General features: G+C 30.9%; 1 protein-coding gene and 1 pseudogene across 2 annotated transcripts; one reads left to right on the top strand and one right to left on the bottom strand.

Moving 5' to 3' along the window:
* Window positions 1-4,423: 4,423 nt before the first annotated feature.
* Window positions 4,424-5,833, bottom strand: LOC108824495 (uncharacterized; annotated as a pseudogene).
* A 3,404-nt stretch (window positions 5,834-9,237) lies between these two features.
* On the top strand, window positions 9,238-11,110 carry LOC108825612 (uncharacterized). 2 transcript variants are annotated; one of them, XM_018598937.2, is made up of 8 exons: window positions 9,238-9,501; window positions 9,599-9,682; window positions 9,765-9,800; window positions 9,915-10,052; window positions 10,268-10,354; window positions 10,431-10,478; window positions 10,573-10,649; window positions 10,738-11,110. In XM_018598937.2, exons 2-8 carry the CDS (start codon window positions 9,608-9,610, stop codon window positions 10,883-10,885), a joined length of 609 nt encoding a protein of 202 aa, XP_018454439.1. In that variant the 5' UTR covers window positions 9,238-9,501; window positions 9,599-9,607; the 3' UTR covers window positions 10,886-11,110. The 2 variants fall into 2 exon arrangements, with proteins under 2 accessions (XP_018454439.1, XP_018454438.1); XM_018598936.2 differs by having other exon boundaries at window positions 9,240-9,440.
* Window positions 11,111-22,965: the final 11,855 nt, after the last annotated feature.

The raw sequence follows: 22,965 nt of genomic DNA on the forward strand, positions 1-22,965 counted from the left end.
ATTTAGAATGGTTCCTATATACCATGAAATATAATTTATAATACATTAATTCAAATGTAGAATGTGGTTTGAAATTTTTAAACTAAAGTAAAGAGTATAAACTTCAGTATATAGAGGATTTACGAAAACTCATTATTTTAAAAGGGGATAACCCACGGATTTTGAAAAAAAATAAAAATATGAAAATCTGGTTTTAGTGTATAGATCCATAGATCACTGACATAAGATGATGATCAAAGAGTTTAGAACCTCTGTTGTCTCTATTTCTCTAGATAATGAAAATTTGTTAATGCTAATTCCATTGATTTATGTAATATATTTAATTTTACTAAACTAAATAATAAAAAATTAGAATGATTCCTATATACCATGAAAGATTATTTAGAATACATTAATTCAAATGTAGAATGTGGTTTAGAATTTTTAAACTAAAGTGAAGAGTATAAACTTTAGTATATAGAAGATTTACCGAAAACTCATTATTTTAGAAGAGGTTAACCCACAGATTTTGAAAAAAAAAATCAAAAATAAGTAAATCTTGTTTTAGTGTACAGTTTCATAGAGCACTGACATAAGATGTTGGTCAAAGAGTTTAGAACCTCTGTTGTCCCCATTTCTCTAAATAATGAAGATTTTATAATGTTGATACCACTAATCTAGGCAATATATGAAATTTTAGTATACTAAATATTAAAAAATTAGAATGATTCATATATACCATGAAATATAGTTTAGAATACATTAATTCAAATGTAGAATGTAGTTATAAATTTTTAAACTAAAGTGAAGAATATAAACTTCAGTATATAAATGATTTAGAGAAAATTCATTATTTTAAACCACGGATTTTGAAAAAAAATCAAAAATATGAAAATCTTGTTTTAGTGTATAGTTTCATAGAGCACTGACATAAGAGGATGGTCAAAGAGTTAAGAACCTCTGTTGTCCCCATTTCTCTAGATAATGAAGATTTTATAATGCTGATACCACTATTCTAGGCAGTATATGAAATTTTAGTAAACTAAATATTAAAAAATTATAATGATTCATATATACCATGGAAGATAGTTTAGATTACATTAATTCAAATGTGAATGTGGTTTGAAATTTTTAAACTAAAGTGAAGATTATAAAATTTAGTATATAGAGGATTTACCGAAAACTCATTATTTTAAAAGAGGGGGTTAACCCACGGATTTTGAAAAAAATTCAAAAATATGAAAATCTTGTTTTAGTGTATAGTTTCATAGAGCACTGACATAAGATGATGGTTAAAGAGTTTAAAACCTCTGTTTTCCCCATTTCTCTTGATAATAAAGATTTTATAATGTTGATACCACTAATCTAAGCAGTATATGAAATTTTAGTAAACTAAATATTAAAAAATTAAAATTATTCATATATAACATGAAAGATAGTTTAGATTAGATTAATTCAAATGTAGAATGTGGTTTGAAATTTTTAAACAAAAGTGAAGAGTATAAACTTTAGTGTATAGAGCATTTACAGAAAACCTCATTATTTTAGAAGGGGTTAACCCACGGATTTGAAATTTTTTCAAAATATGAAAATCTTGTTTTAGTGTATAGTTTAATCGAGCACTGACATAAGATGATGTTCAAAGAGTTAAGAACATTTGTAGTCTATGTTTCTCTAGATAATGAAGATTTTATAATGCTAATTCAAGTAATCTAAGCATTATATGAAAATTTAGTAAACTAAATATTAAAAAAAATTAGAATGATTCCTATATACCATAAAAGATAGTTTAGAATACATTAATTCAAATAAAAAATATGGTTTGAACTTTGTAAACAAAAGTGGAGAGTATAAACTTCAGTATATAGAGGATTTACCGAAAACTCATTATCTTAAAAGGGATTAACCCACAGATTTTGAAATTTTTTCAAAAATATGAAAATATGGTTTTAGTGTATAGTTTAATAGAGCGTGACATAAGATGACGGTCAAAGAGTTTAGCACATCTGTTGTGTCCGTTTCTCTAGATAATGAAGATTTTATAATGCTAATTTCATTGATCTAGGTAGTATATGAAATTTTAATAAACTAAATATTAAAAATTAGAATGATTCCTACATACCATGAAAGATAGTTTAGAATACATTAATTCAAATGTAGAATGTGATTTGAAATTTTTAAAGAAAGTGAAGAGTATAAACTTCAGTGTATAGAGCATTTCCCGAAAACTCATTATTTTAGAAGGGGTTAACCCACGGATTTTGAAAAAAATTCAAAAATACGAAAATCTTGTTTTAGTATATTATTTCATCGAGCACTAACATAAGATGATGGTCAAAGAGTTTTAGAACTTTGTAGTCTCTGTTATCTAGATAATGAAGATTTTATAATATTAATTCTAATAATCTAGGCAGTATATGAAATTTTAATGAACTAAATATTAAAAAATTATAATGGTTCATATATGGCATGAAAGATAGTTTAGAATACATTAATTCAAAGGTATAATGTGGTGAGAAATATTTAAAGAAAGTGAAGAGTATAAACTTCAGTATATAGTGTATTTAACGAAAACTCAATATTTTTGAAGGGGTTAACCCACGGATTTTGAAAAAAAATCAAAAATACGAAAATCTTGTTTTAGTATATTATTTCATCGAGCACTGACATAAGATGATGGTCAAAGAGTTTAGAACTTTGTAGTCTCCGTTTATCTAGATAATGAAGATTTTATAATATTAATTCTAATAATCTAGGCAGTATATGAAATTTTAATAAACTAAATATTAAAAAATTATAATGGTTCATATATGGCATGAAAGATAGTTTAGAATACATTAATTCAAAGGTATAATGTGATGAGAAATATTTAAAGAAAGTGAAGAGTATAAACTTCAGCATATAGTGTATTTACCGAAAACTCAATATTTTTGAAGGGGTTAACCCACGGATTTTGAAAAAAAAATCAAAAATATGAAAATTTTGTTTTAGTGTATAGTTTCATCGAGCACTGACATAAGATGATGGTCAAATAGTTTAGAACTTTGTAGTCTCCGTTTATCTAGATAATGAAGCTTTTATAATGTTAACTCCACTAATTTAGGCAGTATATGAAACTTTAGTGAACTAAATATTAAAAAATTAGAATGGTTCCTATATACTATGAAAGATAGTTTAGAATACATTAATTCAAATGTAGAATGTGGTTTGAAATTTCTAAACTAAAGTGAAGAGTATAAACTTCAGTATATAGAGGATTTACCGAAAATCATTATTTTAAATGGGGGTTAACCCACGGATTTTGAAAAAAATTCAAAAATATGAAAATCTTGTTTTAGTGTATAGTTTCATAGAGCACTGACATAAGATGATGATCAAAGAGTTAAGAACCTCTGTTGTCCCCATTTCTCTAGATAATGAAGATTTTATAATGCTGATACCACTATTTTAGGCAGTATATGAAATTTTAGTAAACTAAATATTAAAAATTAAAATGATTCATATATAACATGAAAGATAGTTTAGATTACATTAATTCAGATATAGAATGTGGTTTGAAAGTTTTAAACAAAAGTGAAGAGTATAAACTTCAGTGTATAGAGCATTTACCGAAAAACTCATTATTTTAGAAGGGGTTAACCCACGGATTTTGAAATTTTTTCAAAAATATGAAAATCTTGTTTTAGTGTATAGTTTCATCGAGCACTGACATAAGATGATGGTCAAAGAGTTAAGAACCTTTGTAGTCTCCGTTTCTCTAGATAATGAAGATTTAATAATGCTAATTCCAGTAATCTAAGCATTATATGAAATTTTAGTAAACTAAATATTTAAAAAATTAGAATGATTCCTATATACCATGAAAGATAGTTTATAATACATTAATTCAAATGTAGAATGTGGTTTGAAATTTTTAAACAAAAGTGGAGAGTATAAACTTCAATATATAGAGGATTTGCCGAAAACTCATTATTTCAATATATATATAACCCACGAATTTGGAATTTTTTCAAAAATATGAAAATCTGGTTTTAGTGTATAGTTTAATAGAGCGTGACATAAGATGATTGTCAAAGAGTTTTGAACATTTGTTGTGTCCGTTTCTCTAAATAATGAAGATTTTATAATGCTAATTCCACTAATCTAGGTAGTATATGAAATTTTAGTGAACTAAATATTAAAAAATTAGAATGGTTCCTATATACCATGAAATATCATTTAGAATACATTAATTCAAATGTAGAATGTGGTTTGAAATTTTTAAAATAAAGTGGAGAGTATAAACTTCAGTTTATAGGAGATTTTTTGAAAACTCATTATTTTAAAAGGAATTAACCCACATATTTTGAAAAAATTTCAAAAATATGAAAATTTGGTTTTAGTGTATAGTTTCATAGATCACTGACATAAGATAAATTCCAATCTCCCATATTCTCATCTGGTGGATATAAATGACTGAATGGTAGTTAATCGATATTATAAGAGTACAAAATAAGGATCAGATAACGGGAGAGTATTTAGTAGCAGAAACAACTTCGAATTCCACCTAAACGTTCAACGTATCTTCCTTGTCCAAGTAAGCCCTCTGAAGTTCAGCTAAAGACATAAACTGAGACCAACCCCAATTCTTGTTTATTCCATCGAACCAGCGGCACGCTGCAAGAGATATAAATTGCGAAGCACATGGTTACCATTGTAAGTAAACGCCAGATAATATCGCGGTTATCTACAAAACTGTTATTTCGTTAAAATAATTAATAATGTAATGTTGGTTTTAGAAACTACATTGGCATTCAAAGTGATTGGATCCCAATGGGTTTAGGACTCGCAAATGTCCTTGCCTAAAAATCTTCTCATCTGCTTTTAGTATTTCAGCATCAGCAAAATACAGAAAAACTGATATTGATTTGCCATCTGCTCTAGAATTTCCTTTGGGATACAGCTTTAGAAACCTACAGAACATTAATCATTATGACTTATTATCATCATTCATACACATCACACAATTGTGTGTATATTTGTTAGTATATACTATATCTACTCACCACTCTCTTCCTCCCATGGAGAATCTGTCTGATGTGTAAACATCCTCTTTTAAGTCAGAAAAGTTCTTTATTGCCCAAGAGAACTTAGGATTCGGTAGTTTCTCATCAAAAGAGAGGATTTCCCAGTTGGTGAGGGGTAATGCAACAATGACATCAACACCAAACTCACACTGACCCCCCCCTCAAAGATGTATCCATTTTTAGGGTCATTGAATATATCCAATGGAAGAAACTGCTGCAATCCCCACACCGTTTTAAGGGCATTGAACCGCTTTACTTCTAGATCTGAAAACGCAAAAGGTATTGCTAGCTGAAATACATATGTGGAGAGAGAGAGAGAGCATAATCAGTAGTGACCTTGAATAGTAAAGTACTTGTTTTGTTTCTTGTTGTAGACAAAAAAACGGAGTTCAGCGAAAACCTCCGTTGGTGGTGTGAATACCATCAAACTTTTGCTGTCTATTTCCACGTACATGGAAATAAATCCACGCCCGTCATCTTTCTCGTTCCCTTTTGGGTATACGATCAATCTCCTGTTTTGTATTAAACAACAATATTGCGTCAGCTAGACAAGATTATATACTTTTTTATCATAAAAACAACTAAAATCTTTATGACAATTGAATACATAACAAGGCATACCAATTATATCCACCAGAGGTGAAAGGACGAGATTGGTATTTATCATCAGAGACCGTCGTCGACTTCTCAAGTTGTGAAAAGTTGTGAACCTTGAGGGAATACGAAGAAGGAGGATGCTCTCTCCAGTTTTTCACAGTTGTAGATACTACTGCTGAGCTTGAATCCATTCTAACTATTTTTTTTTTTTTTTTTTTTTTTTTTTGAAAGAATTTTAAATTTTATTCAAACAAAAAAAACATTGTTACATCAAGTGCAGCAAATTTTTAAAACAACTACAATAGAAAACAAACTTAGATAGAAAGAAGATATACAACCAAAGAAGAATAAACCCAATCTCCCTCAAACTTGATCAAAAGAAATCAAGTTTGGAAATACCATGAAAATTCTCCTCATTAAAACCCCATTAGAGAAAACCCAAATGGGACAAAACTCTAATGTGGGAAAAAGAGTAAGAAAATTCATGGCAAGGAGATAAATTTTTGAAAAAAACCACTCCAAAAATGCTTCCCCAACTTCAAACACTCCTACCAAACCAAATCTGCATTGTTTTATCATGCTTCCTCCCCACTTTCTTCCTAAGAGATGTAATTTTGTTTCTCATCATCTTGTCCAATCTAGAAATAAGACAAACCGCATGCTGAGAAGGCTCCCCTACTCTTCGAATATTCCTCTCATGCCATATAGCATAAACCACCATCTGAAAACTGTATCTCATCAGAAACTTCAATTCTTTCCCTTGGCAACCATTAGTAACTGCTTGAAGAACTCTGCTCCATTGATGGATGTCCCCTAGCCCCGCCATATTCTTCACTGTGCCCTTCCACACTTCCTTAGAATATGCACAATCAAAAAACAGATGATCTCTCGTTTCTATTTCTGATTGACATAGCCAGCAAGTAGAAATGGCCTGAGCATTCCATCTGAGAATCCTATCTCCTGTTGCTAGCCTATTTTGAACAGCCAACCAGACAATAAAAGAGAACTTAGGAGTACCTTCCGCGAACCAAACTCCTTTAAACCAAGCAACTTTCGGGTCTTTCCTTCTCGTGATGTTCCACGTCTGAGCTGTAAGAAAACCAGGCTTAAATTCCCCATTTTCCCTCATCCACAGACATTCATCATCAAACTGATTAAGCCCCCTACTCTTTAGTGTCAATATCTCCTGACCTATCATCCTCAAAGAGTAGACCCTATGACCTCTGGTTCTGTAAATTTGAATTGCGTGCTCCACTGTAGCATTCTTTGGAATACCCAAGTCCATACTTCCTCTTTCACCAATAAACTCGATTAAAGGTCCTAGATTAGACCAATTATCATACCAGAAGGAAGTATTAGCACCACTATTTATCTCCTTTCTGGTTAACTGCATTGCCATAGGTCTTAGTTTCACCAGCTTCCTCCACATCCAAGATCCCAACATACTCTCTTCTCTTATACTCCAAAACGACCCCTTCCTGATGAGATATTTCCAAATCCATTTGACCCACAAAGAGGATCTTGCATTCAGAATGCGCCATATTAGCTTTAGACAAGAGACTCTGTTCGCTTCAGTCAAGTTTTTTAGCCCAAGCCCTCCCTCATCCTTTGGTCTGCAAACATCACTCCAAGAAACCTTTGCTTTGTGCGTAGATAAAACTGGCCCAGACCACAAGAAAGCAGCACATATACTATTTATTTCTTGAATACACTGGTTTGGCAACCTATATGCTGACATCCAAAAATTGGTGATACTATAAAGCACAGATCCAATTAATTGAAGCCTACCAGCAAATGTAAGATGCCTCGCAGTCCATGAAGAAATACGAGAACGAATCCGAGAGATGAGAGGGCTATAGTCATGCACATTCATTCTCTTAGTTAGAAGAGGAAGTCCAAGGTATCTAACTGGGAGCATACCTTTGTCGAACGGGAACTGATCCAAAATAGCTACTGTATCATCCTCCTTCACTCCCGCCAAATACAAAGTTGATTTCTCCATACTTATGTTAAGACCCGACTTCTTCTCAAAGTCTTTAAAAACTGCCAGAATACCTTCTATGGAACTCTTCTTACCATCAGAAAAAACCAGAACATCATCAGCAAAACAAATGTGAGTCAAGTTCAAATCCTTGCAGTACGGGTGGAAACCAATCCGCTTCTCAGTTGCAGCTTTATCAAGGAGTTTCGACAACACATGCATACTGATAACAAACAGGTACGGAGACAGAGCACAACCTTGACGCAAACCCCTTTTACTGTTAAAATAACCTGCTAACTCCCCATTTACCTGAATAGAGAAAGATGCAAGTTCAATACACTTCTTTATCCACAAGATAAATTTCTCTGGAAACTTCAAAGCCGCAAGAACAGACAATAAGAAAGACCACTGCACTGAGTCGAAGGCCTTTGATATATCAATCTTCATTGCGCATCTCTCTGTCACTGAATCCTTGTGATAATTTTTCACTAGTTCTGAAGCTAAAAGAACATTCTCCATGAGGAGTCTATCTTTAACAAAGGCTGACTGACTTAAAGATATGAAGAGAGGCAGAATACCCTTCATACGATAAAAGATACTATTCTCCCAAACCCTAAAGCTTTGTTTTTATCAAACTAAAACTGAATAGGATTATAACGATAGGATTGAATGTCTATTTATAATAAATAATTATTGAAATTTTATTCTTAATTAAAATATAAAAAATATTAAAAGATAGAAAATCAAATAAATTGTAATTATCTATATAAAATATTTAGATAATTTCCAAATATCTCGTTGCATCATTATTCTATATATAAAAAAAAATTGATGAAATCAAATCATCTCATAGAATATTTGACACTACTTCCAAATTGTTATCATAGTTTTTTTTTGTTCAACTACAACTTTCATTAACCAAATGGAATTACTATAGTCTATATATAAAAGATTAAAACGATGTTTTTAAAGTAAAGACGTTTTTTGGAAACAACTAGCATGGAGGGAAGGCTTAGCGGAGGCGTGGACATTTACTAGCTAGTGTCTAGTAAGTTACTACTCCTTACTATTCACGTTAGAAGTGAAAACTTGAATGACGAATATCCACCATTAACCCCAAATTGAATGAGAACGACCTCATCTTTATGTTTGATTCGTCTTTTTAATTTCCAGTTCATCATATCTACGAGAACACAAAAGAGAAGCTATGTACGTAAGATATAAAAATAATGTGATGCTTGAGAACCTTTAGCTATAGATAAATTAGAAGAGGAGAATGTGATCTTATCTTCTCAACGTGATATTATCTATTCATGTATAAGCATATCATGATAAACGGATCCACCCAAGTCCATAATCACATTCCTCACCAAAAGCTATGTTGATTTGTTTGCATTTACGACTAAAAATTGTAACAAATGGGCCAAATATCTCACGAGCTTAATTGCAGGCTTGCCAAATAGCTCATGGGCTTAACTGCCGGCTTTTCTCAAGTTAAAAGTGTCTCGAAAGCGTCGACGTTTTTACTGTTAGGATGTTGTATGCTTATTAACTCGATCCCAATTCGGTATCCCTTTTCAAAACCAATTACGAACCGGAAATTCATTTGCAATGGAAGAAAAAAAAAAAAAACGATTTACCTTTGGTTATATATTTCAGAAGCGTTGAATTGACGCGCGCCCAGCGTTAACACAACGCTCGCGTCAAAGTGAAGCTGCTTTCGATTGATTCTAAGTATTTAAACCTCCTGTCTGATTCGATTCCTCCTACTACAAACTCTCTTTCTCTTAATACTACTTTGCCATACAAATTAATCGGTACTCGAATCTTCTCCTTTTTTTTCAATGTTCTCTTTTCTTTTTGTTAGACGATCAGTGTGTGAGTTTAGACATAATAGTTGTGGTTTTTTTTAGGTTGCTAAGTTCTGTTTTTAGAATGCATTGTTCCTGAAATTAATTTTTTTTTTTGAATGTAGCCTTGAAACATGTCTAGTGAGTTGTGTCCGAAGAGGCCTTTGTTTGGCGGCGCAATCTCCAGTGCCTTCCCTCAAAGATTCCAGGTCTTTTTTTTTTCAATTTAATCATTCTTGTTAAGCTGCTAATTTGGGTGTTCCGTCAGTAACGGTTTCATAATTGGATCAGGATGCGAGTAATATCCGACAAGTTCCAGATCATCAGGTTTGTTTAACCAAACCGCTCTTTCTCTTATCTATCAAGTAAAAATTATTATGAAAAGATTGTATAGATGAAAAGTTTGTAATTGTTTTTTCAATTTATTTTGGTTATCTGCAGGAAGTGTTTGTTGATCCTTCAAGGGATGAGAGTTTGATTTTTGAGCTTTTGGATTTCAAGTCTGACGTTGGCGACGTTGGCAGTGCTTCTTGGTTCCTTCATGATCTTGCTCGTGAGCAAGATGCCGAAGGTTTCAAGGTAAAGTTTCTAGAAAGTTTCAACCTTTTTGGGATTCTGTTTTTCCAGATTTCAAGAACAAGCGTCTCTCTTTACTAAAGGCTCTGAAACATAGAAACTGAACATGAATATAATAAAAAAGTTTGAGCCTTTTTACTGGTTTGAGAGTATTGACCAAAGATTAAGCATCCATGATTCTCTTGTGTCCTGACTTTATACTGCTCTGTAATTTTCAGTTGATTGAGCAGTCACATGTCATTGATGTGCCTGGATTGTCTTATAGAAACATCCCTTCCGTTGCCACAACTTCTATTGGAGAGATGGTAATTTCACTCGCCTTTTGTTACTATCTCTTTGTTTTTTTTCTCTCTCTCTCTCTAACAACAATGATGATTGCAGGCTATATCCAAAGGAAGACAGGGAAGAGAAGCACAAAACCTATTGAGGGTAACTCAGTTTTATCCTTGTTCTGTCCTTATAAAGGTGGTTCCTTTCTTTTCTAACTGTTCTAATAATATTATGGTGATCTCTTTCTGGGCAGGTTTATGTGGCTAATATTCGTCTTAAGGGAGTTGAAACAGATGTCTTAGTGACTGCTTATGAACCTATTCTCATCAAGTAATTTCCCGACCTAATGTTTTTAGCCTTGTTGTTGTTGTTCGACATTGTCTTTGGGAGTCTCATGTGTGTTTTGCATATTGTGCAGCCCTCTGAGTGAAAGTGCGAACGCGGTAGGATCTGGTTTAGCTGTACCGGCTTCACAGTCTGGGATAATGCCAATGTGTGATGTCATTAAACAGTCACTCTCTACTTTCAAAGTCAATGACTGGAGTCTTTTTGGTTCCTCTGCTTGAATCTTGATATGCTTCCTTCATCAGCAAAACAGAGAAAATGCAGAGCTGCCTTTTGGTGTTATTTGGTTCCGTTTTTTTTTTTGGAGTTCAAGTTGTTTGAGTCTATCCAAACTGGTCGGCTTGAGAGACATAGTTTAAACATTGTTCTTTAGCTTCTGAGTGATGAGTTTATTATCACACCCCTTGAATTCAATATCAAATAGATAAATCCATTTGTTTCTTGTATTGTTGTTTTAAAAGTTTTCTTTACATTCATCTATATTTTTTATATTTATCAGATACTAAATAACCAATTAATTTTTGAAGTTTGTGTGATTAGTTGAATTATGTTTAATTTCTATGTTAGAAGATATTCTTAAAGAATAACTAGATTAGGACCCGCCCTAAAAGGCGAAAATTGATTTGTCAAATTTCAATTAATAATATATGGTATATATAATATATGTATATAATATTATATATATTTGGTGTAACATTTATATATATATATATACATATTAGACATATATATAATATTTTATTAAATATATATAGAATTTAATAGTGTTATAATTTGTGTTGTACTTGTTATTAGTTTGTATTTAATCTTCTTTCATTTTTAGTATAATAATTTGCCTTATCACACCTTTTACCTTTTAACTTATACACATAGTTATGTCTTTTTCAAAAAAAAAACTTATACACATAGTCTCGTAAAATGTAATATATAAAAAACATATTTAAAAAATCTACTGACCATATGCCACCATTATTTGGTTGTTTGAACAAAAAAAAATCTTATTCTTGCATAACTGTGTATGTTGTGATATGATGTAGGTGAAGAGTAAATATATGGAAGTAAAGTTAGTGATACGAACATGAGCCTATGTTGGTCTATGCCACAATTATTTGGTTTTTGGAAAATCAATGAGCATAAGCATACACGGTCTTTGTATGCTTACGTTGTAAATGAGTCGGATATTTTTTCTCTTATGTCTGGAATGATATGGAACTCGTTGATTTAAGAGTGGTTCAGTTTTATATGATCTAATTATATTAAGAGATTAACCAAAAATATTATAAAAGTGTTACTGGTTAGATTTAACTAATCTATGTTGGTTAAGATTTGGTTTAATTTAAGTTGGTAGGTTGCATTGTATAGGAGACATAATATATATTCTAACAACAACTATCAAAAAGTCCAAAATTTAAATGAGAACTTCAAATAGTAGATAATCCCTAAATTAATAGATTAGATTGGTAGGTTGCATTGTATAGGAGACATGATATATTCTAGTAACAACTATAAAAGAGTCCAAAATTTAAATGAGAACTTCAAATAGTAGATAATACTTAAATTAATAGATTAGATGTTTTTTTATCTAAACTACATGTATTATAAATTCTCAAGAAGCATCCTAGAGAAACAGTCTTGATTGTTCTTAGGATATTTGTAGAGATGGGATGAAAATAGGAAACGGACTCTATTCTTTGTTGAGGAATTTATCATGATGGACATAACTGTTTCTACATGTGCGTCTTTTCTCTCTGTGAAGGTAGGTATGTTTCTATACAAAATGTGTAATAAATCAAAACTTTGTTTGAACTCTCTCGGAAAACAAAAAGGCAAATAATTAAGAGAAAGCCAATTAAAAAAAAAAAAGGAGGATTCATCTTGGAATTCAAGAAACTATTTTAAATTTTGGTCTTTATGGATGAAGAGGTATCAGATGGTTCTCTGTTTTAGCTGATGACAAAAAATTAAATTAAATTTTGGTAATAGTGTTTTCTTTTGCTTTAACATTTGTTCTTACGACAAAAAAATTGCTATTTGGGTTTCCTATAATTACATATCTAGTGGCAAACAAAACTGAACTTGCCAGCACACCTGTTAGCTTTGTGTTTCTATTTCATTTAGCGATTTTAAATTGGCCAAACAAAAAAACAAAAACTAAGGAAAATCATTTGTAACTATAATCGAATTACCCCATTGGGACCTAATAATGATAAGGCATGCAATAAGGTTGGATTGAAGACAAAATTAATTTATTTATACATATGGCAAAACTACGGCAATTTTTCTTGTGACATGCCTATCAACTACACTCAATAAGCTACCCTGTAATAAAGAGAAACTAACTGGAAATAGCTATAGTTCAATTTGTTGACCCAAAAAGCTACTATAATTCATTTTTTTCCCTGGAAATTCATATGATTCATTCATCTTTCAACCCAATTCACAACCCCTGATAGCAACACCTATACCTGCTAACTTCTAAAGTCACCTGCAACAGATTGCAGGGAGTGCCAAAAACAGAGACATCTAAGAGATAATTAAGTCAACCACTATAATTCAATTTTAACCAAAAATAATCAAAGAAATAATTATAATTAAGTTAACTACTTTTTGTGGATCAGTTGCTCTTTCCAGATGGGAGGAGAGCGTAACCAATTACACTCTGTTAGGCTTGACCATTAGGAAAACCGAAAACCACACGAAGAATCTTGTACCATGTCCTATCTGAGCGCCATCATAGGTTACTGCTAGAAAAAGGTAATACTCCTAAGGTTATTGTTTTAGTTTTTATTTAAATCAAGTGACGTCTTGTCGGAAAATTGGGGTCGAACCAAGAAGTAGATCCCGAGGCCTCTACTAGTATGGACTACTAGTCTTGTCTAGTCTAGTCTAGTCTATATAGTGAATTAATAACAAACAAACTTAAGATTATTCAATAATTACTCATCACATCAGGTGTAGATTTTCTAATTTATTTTAGGTTGAAGTGTATTCGATATTCCTATCGTTATTGGCCACGACAAGTAACATCGACCAAAATACAAACCTTAAAGAGGGAAAAGCTGAACTTTTGCAAACTACACAATGATTGATTTTTTAAATAAAATTTAATCTAAGTAATGTTATAATTCTACATCTGAATACATTTTTTATACTGGGCTATAGGCTCATGCATGTATCTATGCAGTCTGAAGGTGAGCCTATATAGATTATTATCAAAATGAATTCTTATCATTACATTTTCCATTATCTGTAAAAAGTAAACATAAGGACTAAGAACTCTGATCAAAACAAAATTATTAAGGATTGTAGGATATTAAAAAGGTTTTCTATTTTTTTAAAAATAGTGTGGGTTTGAGAAATTATTTTATTTGGGGTATCTAATTTATTAAAACATAACCATGCTTAATATTTACCCCTACCCTCACCTGGAATATTACATTATATGCCACTGGACCTATTTTTTTTCAAAATAACTTTTACCTAATTGCTGTCTAATTATACAATTCTAGTAAACCACTATCATCATCTACAAAAACAAAAAAAAATAGTTAAGGTGGCATCCATTTTAAAACAGTTACTTTTACGTAATTGCTTTTTTACGTTTATAAAAAATATGGTTAATTTCTTACCCACTAAATCTATGGAACTCAGAATATAAATACAAACTCTAACAAGAATATATATTGGCTGACATTGTACTCGGATATTTTAAATATGCTTTCTTATTCATTAAAGGCCAAATTTATATATTTAAACATTTTATATGTATATTTAGAAAAGACTAAAATAAATGAAATCAAAATGTCTCAACAATTATGTTACTGAAATTAATTAGATTGTAAATATTTCTTTTACAAATTTTTAGCTTCTAAAATTATATATTATACCTACCAAAATATATATCCACATTTACGGTTGATATTTAATCTGTTAAGCATAAAAATTAAACAAATCAACTTCATCCATTTTGCCCACCATCAAACTAATTAAACTTTCTAATGATGTACTAAATAATTTAAACATAAAAGTGTATGCATAATATATTTAAAAAATTAAAAAAATATACATGCGCTTTCAGAATCTAGTTTCTTCTTATTGTTGTAAACATTTTTGCGTAGAGACAAAAATACACAGCTAGGTATTTGGCCAAATTACTCTTGTTTAGTATCCTTTGAATATTCCAACGTAAGGTGTGTCTGCAATGGTAACAAAAAAATCTCAATGCAATTCGTGATAGTGGAATTTGTTTCTTGGCATAAACTTGATTTTTTCTTTTCAAATGTATCAGAGAGATATACATTTATCTGAAATTGTCCTATATATACCTTTCTCTACTGCTTCGTATTATATCTGTTTTTTCTTTCAAATAAATGGAGATTGAAGACTCGATGGATTATTTTATGATGCATCAAATAGACTCCTTCTTTTGTAATATCATAATTGTTACGTACGTTTATTGATACGAATTCCGAACTTGTCTGATTGACTTTTCTTTCTTTTTAAAAGAATTGGAGATGCTGTGAAGGAGGAAGAGAATGGCATCAGCCCTAATAGAGATCGGGAAACGAGAATACGGACGTCGGAGAGCGACGGGGCACTGTCAGCTTAGCAAACCCACTAACTCCGCCATGGACGTCTTTTTCAGTTTCCACTAAACTTGTCTCACGTACATTTCAGATTTTCGATATAGCTACCAAAAAGTCCAACCGTATTATTAGCAATATATTTCAATTCACACATACATATATTATGCGTGTGTTTTATGGAGATACACGTCGATCAATAGGGTTTTGTGAATATTTGCCGACACGGATGTTGATAGGCTTCTAGGTGGAGTGTGTGACCACCAATTTTTGTAAAATTAAATTTAAAATCATGAAAATAAACGAAAGTTGATAATACACTTTGGGATCAAAGAGAAATGGAGATAACGATTGAAAGAAACTTGAGGGTTCTCCAAAGTCATTTCGTGGCATTTCTTGTAATTCTCTACATTTTTCCGAGGGGTATTGACGAAATATGAACCTATAATTTTTGTAATATTTTTATTTTCGTTTTACTTTAATAATGTAAAAACAATGAATAAAACGTACATACGATTGGCAGCTCTTGTCCCCTTAATATATATAAATGTTTTTCTTTCATCCAACCGAACAAAATGGTAATACAAGAAGAAAAGTTAGACAACCTTAAACACTGATAGAATAATTTGTTTACCCTAAATTATTTAGTCCTCTTTTACTTCTTTCATTTTTAGTTCAGCTACATTTAATGTTGTTTCATTTAATCATAGAAAACAGTTTCCGTTTGGAATATTAGCCAATAGCAAAATATCACTAAAACGTCCAGATTTAAGAGGTCGAGGTTGGCTCGTTTAGAAATAAAGATTGGTAAGAGGTTGCTAATTATCAGTGGAGAATGTTATTTTATGTCCAAGAGGACTACAACACATATTTATTCTATTGTATAGAGATAGATTCTATTGTAACAATAAAATAAAATATTTTGTCTGTAAATTGCATATATAAAAATTATTATTATTTTAATAGAATATATATTTACATAAGAAATTAAAATATTATTTTATTTATGTATATCATATTTTGAACCGGTCTATCTCGAAATCAATAAAATTTATTATTTATGAAAATTTTGAATTTTAAATCCATAATCTTCAATAGATATGGAGTTAGTTTATAAAAAAAAAATCTGATTTAAAGAATAATTCTTCATATTAAGGTTGGTTTGAATCTAGAATACAAAGAAATCAACTTTTTATACTACCGGTCTACTATTAAGAGCATCTCTAACCCTATTTTATTTTTTCTTCTAAAATGAAGTAAAATGGAGTATAGAATAACATATGTTCCAATTCAACTTCATATCTTATTGTATAATAGAGTTTACACTATAAATAGAATAATCTATTTTGCATTTGTTCATTACTCTATTATGTAATGAGATATAGAATTAGATTGGATTAATTATATTTCATTTTCTCTTTCTTCTATTTTGGAAGAAAAAATAGAGTTTTACATTAGAGATGATCTAAGCCACCAGAACTTTGATAGCTGTATTTTTGTTGTAAGCTTCAATTCCAATTTGAATGAGTTCGTAATTAACAATTACGAATTCCCCTGGAAGGTGAGCACGTCGAATTCGATCATTATTTTTAATCAGAACTAGATTTTGGACCCGCGCGTCCGCGCGGATGTATGTTTGGAAAGATGAAATGGTAAATAAAAATTTAGTGGCTTTCATATTTGTTGAATTTTATATTGGTGTATTTTGTTCGGTTTGTTGAGTGTTTGATTAAAAAGTATGATTTTATATAAATATCCATTTTTTAGAATGAAAATATTATTGTGTGTTTTTTTTTAAATTCCAATTTATTATTCTCATAATAGTTTGTGGTTCGATACTGACCACCAGCTGCATTGACATTGACATGTTCAATGACACCCCATGAATCTAAAGCTAAGATACGCTGAATTCGGTGCATGAGAGATCGTTTGCAAGTAGCATGGATCTTGTTACCCTAACAAAAAAAAAGTCATCTTAGATACATTTGAAACATTCGTAATACAATAAAGGGTACAAAACGAACTTACCCATTGATCTGCCAAGACCATTTCGAAAGTATTACCTGCAAAAGTGGTGTTTTGCTTCCATGAATGTAAACATTTAACTTGAACACGCCAGTCGTCTTTGAAAGGTCTGAGTTTGGTTAGAGGAACAAACGTCGTCATCTTCGACATATTATAGGTTTTCGATTTTTTGGGATATGATTTGGAGAATAGATGATGAGATATATATACTGCTGGTGGTGAGAGATGGCGCACGTTAGATTAAATGTCAATAAGTTCGATATTTTATTTTTGGTAGTTATAATTTAAAAACACAATCAAAGGCAAAAGATCTTAAAAGTAATTAAATGTACATTTATTATATAGTATCTATTAGGAAAAAAGAATATTCGTAGAGAAAAGGAGAACTTAGTGGTCAAGATATTTAAAAAGATTTTCATATTGTGTTAGTTTATTATCTATTAGGAAAAAAAATATTCATAGATTTTAGGAGAACTTGGTGGTCAAGATTTTTAAATAGATTTTCGAATTGTTAGTTATTTGATTCGAGCTGTTGAACAATAAATAGTTTCTATTATGTTCCCGTAGGATTAGGAAAATCTGTGAGTGAAAATATTATGATCGCATAGTATTAGAAAAATCTTTGAGTGAGTATCAATTCTTTAAATGTGATTAATGTACATTAATTAAAAATTTCGTAAATTTAAAACTGATTTAGGATGGTTTCATGGAATGGAAGGAAGCAGTTTAATTAGGTTAGATATTATTAACAAACCAAATTTTGATTCATTTACGGTTTATATTGCAAACCAATTTTTTTGGTCAGGAACAAACCAAAATATAAATCATCTAAAACAAAACCAAAAATTTATCATAAGCAAAACAATCAAAAATGTTTATTCACTGTGAAATTTATTTCCACCATATAAGCAATAGAATATGTTTGTATACTTGTGTAGATATGTTTTAATATGAATAATAATTTGCACTAATTGGTTTTGGGTGTTTAATTTAGATATTTCTATCGGACGGGTTTAGTATTGTAGATATTACAATCAATTGGTTTAGAATTGTGGACCATGTAAATCAAAAAGAAAGCCCAAACAAAATAATAATATGCCACATTTTTTTAATGGTGAAACTAAATAATTAAACTACTGTGTTTTGATTGCAGTGGCATGAAATAGTAATATTTGTGGAAAACTAAGGGGATATAGTTAAATGTACTTCAGTATTAATATTTTAGATACATATGGAATGATACCAATATTAAAGTAATTAATAATTTCTATTCTGTTATTATATTATACATTAGGAAGATAGTATACTATCAGTCCATACCAGTCAATAGATCTAATCTAGATAGAGAAAGCACATAGATTTGAAATCAACTATAATAACGCCAACATTCCAGTCAACACAGTTTTTACTCAACATAAAAATAATTTAAGCGTGTGACTAGAAGGTACTTTTAGCGGCAATAAAATGGAGTGAACAATATTTGAGTCATTATTTTTTAACCAGACATATGAAATTTGTTTTCAGCTCATTTATGCCAAAAGAAAAGAAAATAACTGGAATAGCGTTATATACAGAGAAAGTTTTACTCTGAATTTTGCTTCTCTTGCCTCCATTTTTCACCTTTATTACCTCCATTTTCACCTTTATTTTTCCACCATTTTACTCTAGTTAATACCAATCTAAGAGATAGGGAAGGGTACTCAAAACTAAAAAGTCAAGGTCGTGTCGGTTGCTCTATAGATTGACCCTTTAGAAGCTCTTGCAGGAGTACGTATTACCAGGTCCTAGGTTTGAGTCCTATCGGTAGCGGAAGTGGATAAATTTATATGTTTGGATTACTAGTCCAAAATGACTATAGACCGAAGGTCTAAGATACTTCAGTTACAAAAATAAAATAGAAATTAGCCCTTTCTCAAAAATAAATAAAACAGAAATTACACCCCCAAAAATGTAGTTATCAGAAATTAATTTTATAATTAAGCTAGTTCGGTTCGAATTTAAAGTTTATACATACCATATAAAAGTAGAGTAGAGACAGAGATACGAACGGAGGGGTAAATATGTAGATGTGGAGACATGAATAATGTACAAACACACAAACAATGAATGATGAATGCTAGGGTTCCGGATGCAACGTGATTGTGTCACTAGTCGTAGTGACAGTTCATGAGAGGACAACTTTTATGTTGTTTCTTCTTTTTTTTCTCTTTCTATGCAATTATTTATTGCACCAGAACTAAATTACATGCATGAATCTTACTACCAGCAATTTTCTTTTTGATCCAGCTTCGAGTCTCAACCGATTATTTCTTTGGAGCATGTCTACCAACGTTAGAAAGACCCACACAACAATATTTATACCAGCCATACGTGGTAGTTACCTTAAAAATGGAGAAACTGTTTTAAACATATGGGAGTGACGCTTATTGGATATAAATTGTTGTAGTTATCTGAACAGACACAACAGCTTAATACTTTTATCAGACAAAGATGTTTTAGACACCTAAATTTAAGTACTTATAAAATTTAATTAACTGTTTAAGTTTATAAGGAACGTCAAAATTAAAACATTTATTTCAAAAAGAAAAAAAAGAAAATTAAAAAATAATCTCTAGCTAATAAAATAAAATAGATACCCATTATTACCAAAAAGTGCCAATTATTACAGATCGCATGAATCTTTCTTTTATATTTCAAACTCCTTAAACAGTACGTAGAGTGATCCCTTTCAAACAAAGCTTCCATGATATGTATATATTTTGAAGATTAAAAGACACAAATGCTGGCAAAGCTGGTGTCGTTTCATTGCTTCTTCCTCGAATTAATTTCACTATAGGACACAATTAATGACACCAATTCATCTTCATCTTATGATTTGTACACTACCAATATAATCCACGCCTCATACGTTCACAACACAATGTACAATATCCTTATTACAATCCATCGTACCCACAGTTTTGTTTATTTGTTTTTTTTTGCTGCTTCAATCTTTGCTTTAAACCCCGAGGAACTAATTAAATTGACGACGTATAAATGATACCGAATCTTTGAACACTAGCGCCTAACATAACAGAAAGGTAAAGGAGATATAATATAATTTCCATGATTTTCTGATGACCAAAAACAAGAGAAGAAACAACGCAAACAATTAAAAAGGGAATGCAATAAGTACTGAACACTAATGAAAAAGTAAATATTAAGCAAAGTCACACAATGAAAAAATAAATGCTGAGCACTAAGCAAGATCACTAAACGATTTAACGGATGTAAAATAAGAATAAAATCATAGGGATGGATTCTAACCATATATATAACCGACTCCAAAACTACCACTCTTTAAACTAATCAACCTTTGTTGTCACCTAAAATAAGCAAGCTTAATTTTATTTGCATCCGGATGATGAAAACCATTAGTTACAAAGACTATTAGGTAAAAGAAAAGAGTGCTACATTGCACATCAGCGTCCCAGTATATAGTACCAGCAGTGAGGAACTTGACGAGCTGCAACCCGGATCCCATTCCCATCTTTACGTCGCAATATGAAAGCTTGTGTTATTCGCATGATCTTTACTAGAATAAATCAATTACGAGTGATGAGAAATTAGTTTTTAGGTTACACTATTAATAAAATATTGATTTTCAAGTAGAACTAAGAATAAATTATTGATTGTTTTTTTTTTTTTTTTTTTTTTTTTGCAAATTATTGATTGTTTCAAACATAAATATTGCTTTTTAAAAGTATATATATATATATATATATATTGCTTTTTATATTTTGATTTGTTATAAGAACTAATTACATTTTAGAAAATGTTAGACGACTAAAGAAAGTGGCCGAGGAAGACATGAGAGAAAACGACGGCCATGGAAGGACCTAAGGTTATTTACGGGAGATAAGGAATTCGCAGAGACAAACTTTGTTGTGATTTCGCCAACAACAAATCAATTATTTTGGGTGTTTCGACTTAATTGAATCAATCTTGGCCACACAAAAAGATTACTAGTTTGATTCTAATAATTTTTAAATCAATTTTGGCCACACAACAAAAATATTAGAAAAGTCTGGATCTTTACTTCATAATTTTTTATTATTGGAGCTAGTATTATGCGGTGGATTCATCATTCCTAAATCATCCCTTTTAACTATGGCATTGGACTTAAAGTTTATTCAGTTGAATTGATATAAAATTCTATAATCGATATAAGCAACTTTGATTGATTATATGTCGACCAAATTGTGTTTGGTCAGAAGCTATATGTATGGTATATTGGTATCGTCACATGGGTTATCCATGCCAATTTTATTCCTTTATCTCTCTATCAAAACATGACAGTACACATGGCTTTTAATGCATATACATGGATTATTCATCATTGCTTAGTATAATTTATATTAAATAAAATTTAGCATAAATAAAAGATTATGAAGTGTCGTTTAATTGTTCTCGTAACGTTAAACGTGTATATACAAATATACAATGATGTTCATCTTAAACTGTCTGTACGATGTAACTAGACACATAACGAACATATATAATGGTTACATTTTATGTAAATGTAATTTGGTTAGGAGATATTATTATTTATACGCACACGTCACAGTTCATATAGAAACAAGCGCTAAACTATTTATGGAGCTTTTGAACATTGAAACTGAATCCAGAAATATATAGTTTATTGATCACTAACTTTTTTTTTTGTAATCAAACACACAAACTCATATAAACTTTACACACCAAACTAGTAGTTCTGATCACTAATTTTTCGTAAATATACATTTCTATATATTTATTAACAGAGTAGATCACTGACAAAAAATAACTATATCTGGTGGATAGGCTGTTTAAATATGGTTTACAATATAGATTACTTATTTAATTTATATTATGTGTAGAATTTGATTAGTTAGGTAGACAAATTTTCACATATTTTATTAAAAATATATATATGATGTTGAATTTCACTATAATATACTAAGAATTTCTTTGTTTTTTTAAAGGCTGCGTGAAATTATTTTTTATTAATTTACACACGTACTTGCATCAAATAATTTTGTATATAAAAACTCAAAATAGACTATCTATATATACTTTAATTTATTTATAGAGATACACATAATGCATAAATGTTTGTAAAATATGGGAAATAAGCAATAAAGGAGTATGGGAAGAGGATCATTTGATGTTATACCGTATATGTACAGTATATTGAGAGAAAGGTAGACTAAATGTAAATCAAATTAAAATCCGGGTCAAATATAGAATTAGAAACAAATCTTTTTTTTTTGCCATCTAATTATATTATTATTAAAAGGCCCAAGGCCTAGGGTTACAAAGCCGAAGCCCATATATAAAACTACAACTTAAAGCCCATAAACCAAATGGGCAGTCCTTACAAACACGAACAGGGCCAAACTCCACACCGAAACCCACTAAAAGAAACGGTACACGCGTCAAACTGACGCCGTACGTGTACACACCTCGACAATGAGGCACCATGCGTCGCGATTTCTCCGCTTGATCGTCACCGCCCTGATTCATCACCGGAAATCCGACACCAACGATTCGCCGGAGCATACCGGGCCTTACTCCACCATTCTTCTGCGTCCGAGCTCGCTTGAACGGAGAGCCATATCGAACCTATTTCGATATCTCATCCCGAGCAATCAGACGCCACTAACTTGACCATC

The sequence above is a fragment of the Raphanus sativus genome, chromosome 9 (assembly GCF_000801105.2).
Source record: "Raphanus sativus cultivar WK10039 chromosome 9, ASM80110v3, whole genome shotgun sequence".
Taxonomy (NCBI): Eukaryota; Viridiplantae; Streptophyta; class Magnoliopsida; order Brassicales; family Brassicaceae; genus Raphanus; species Raphanus sativus.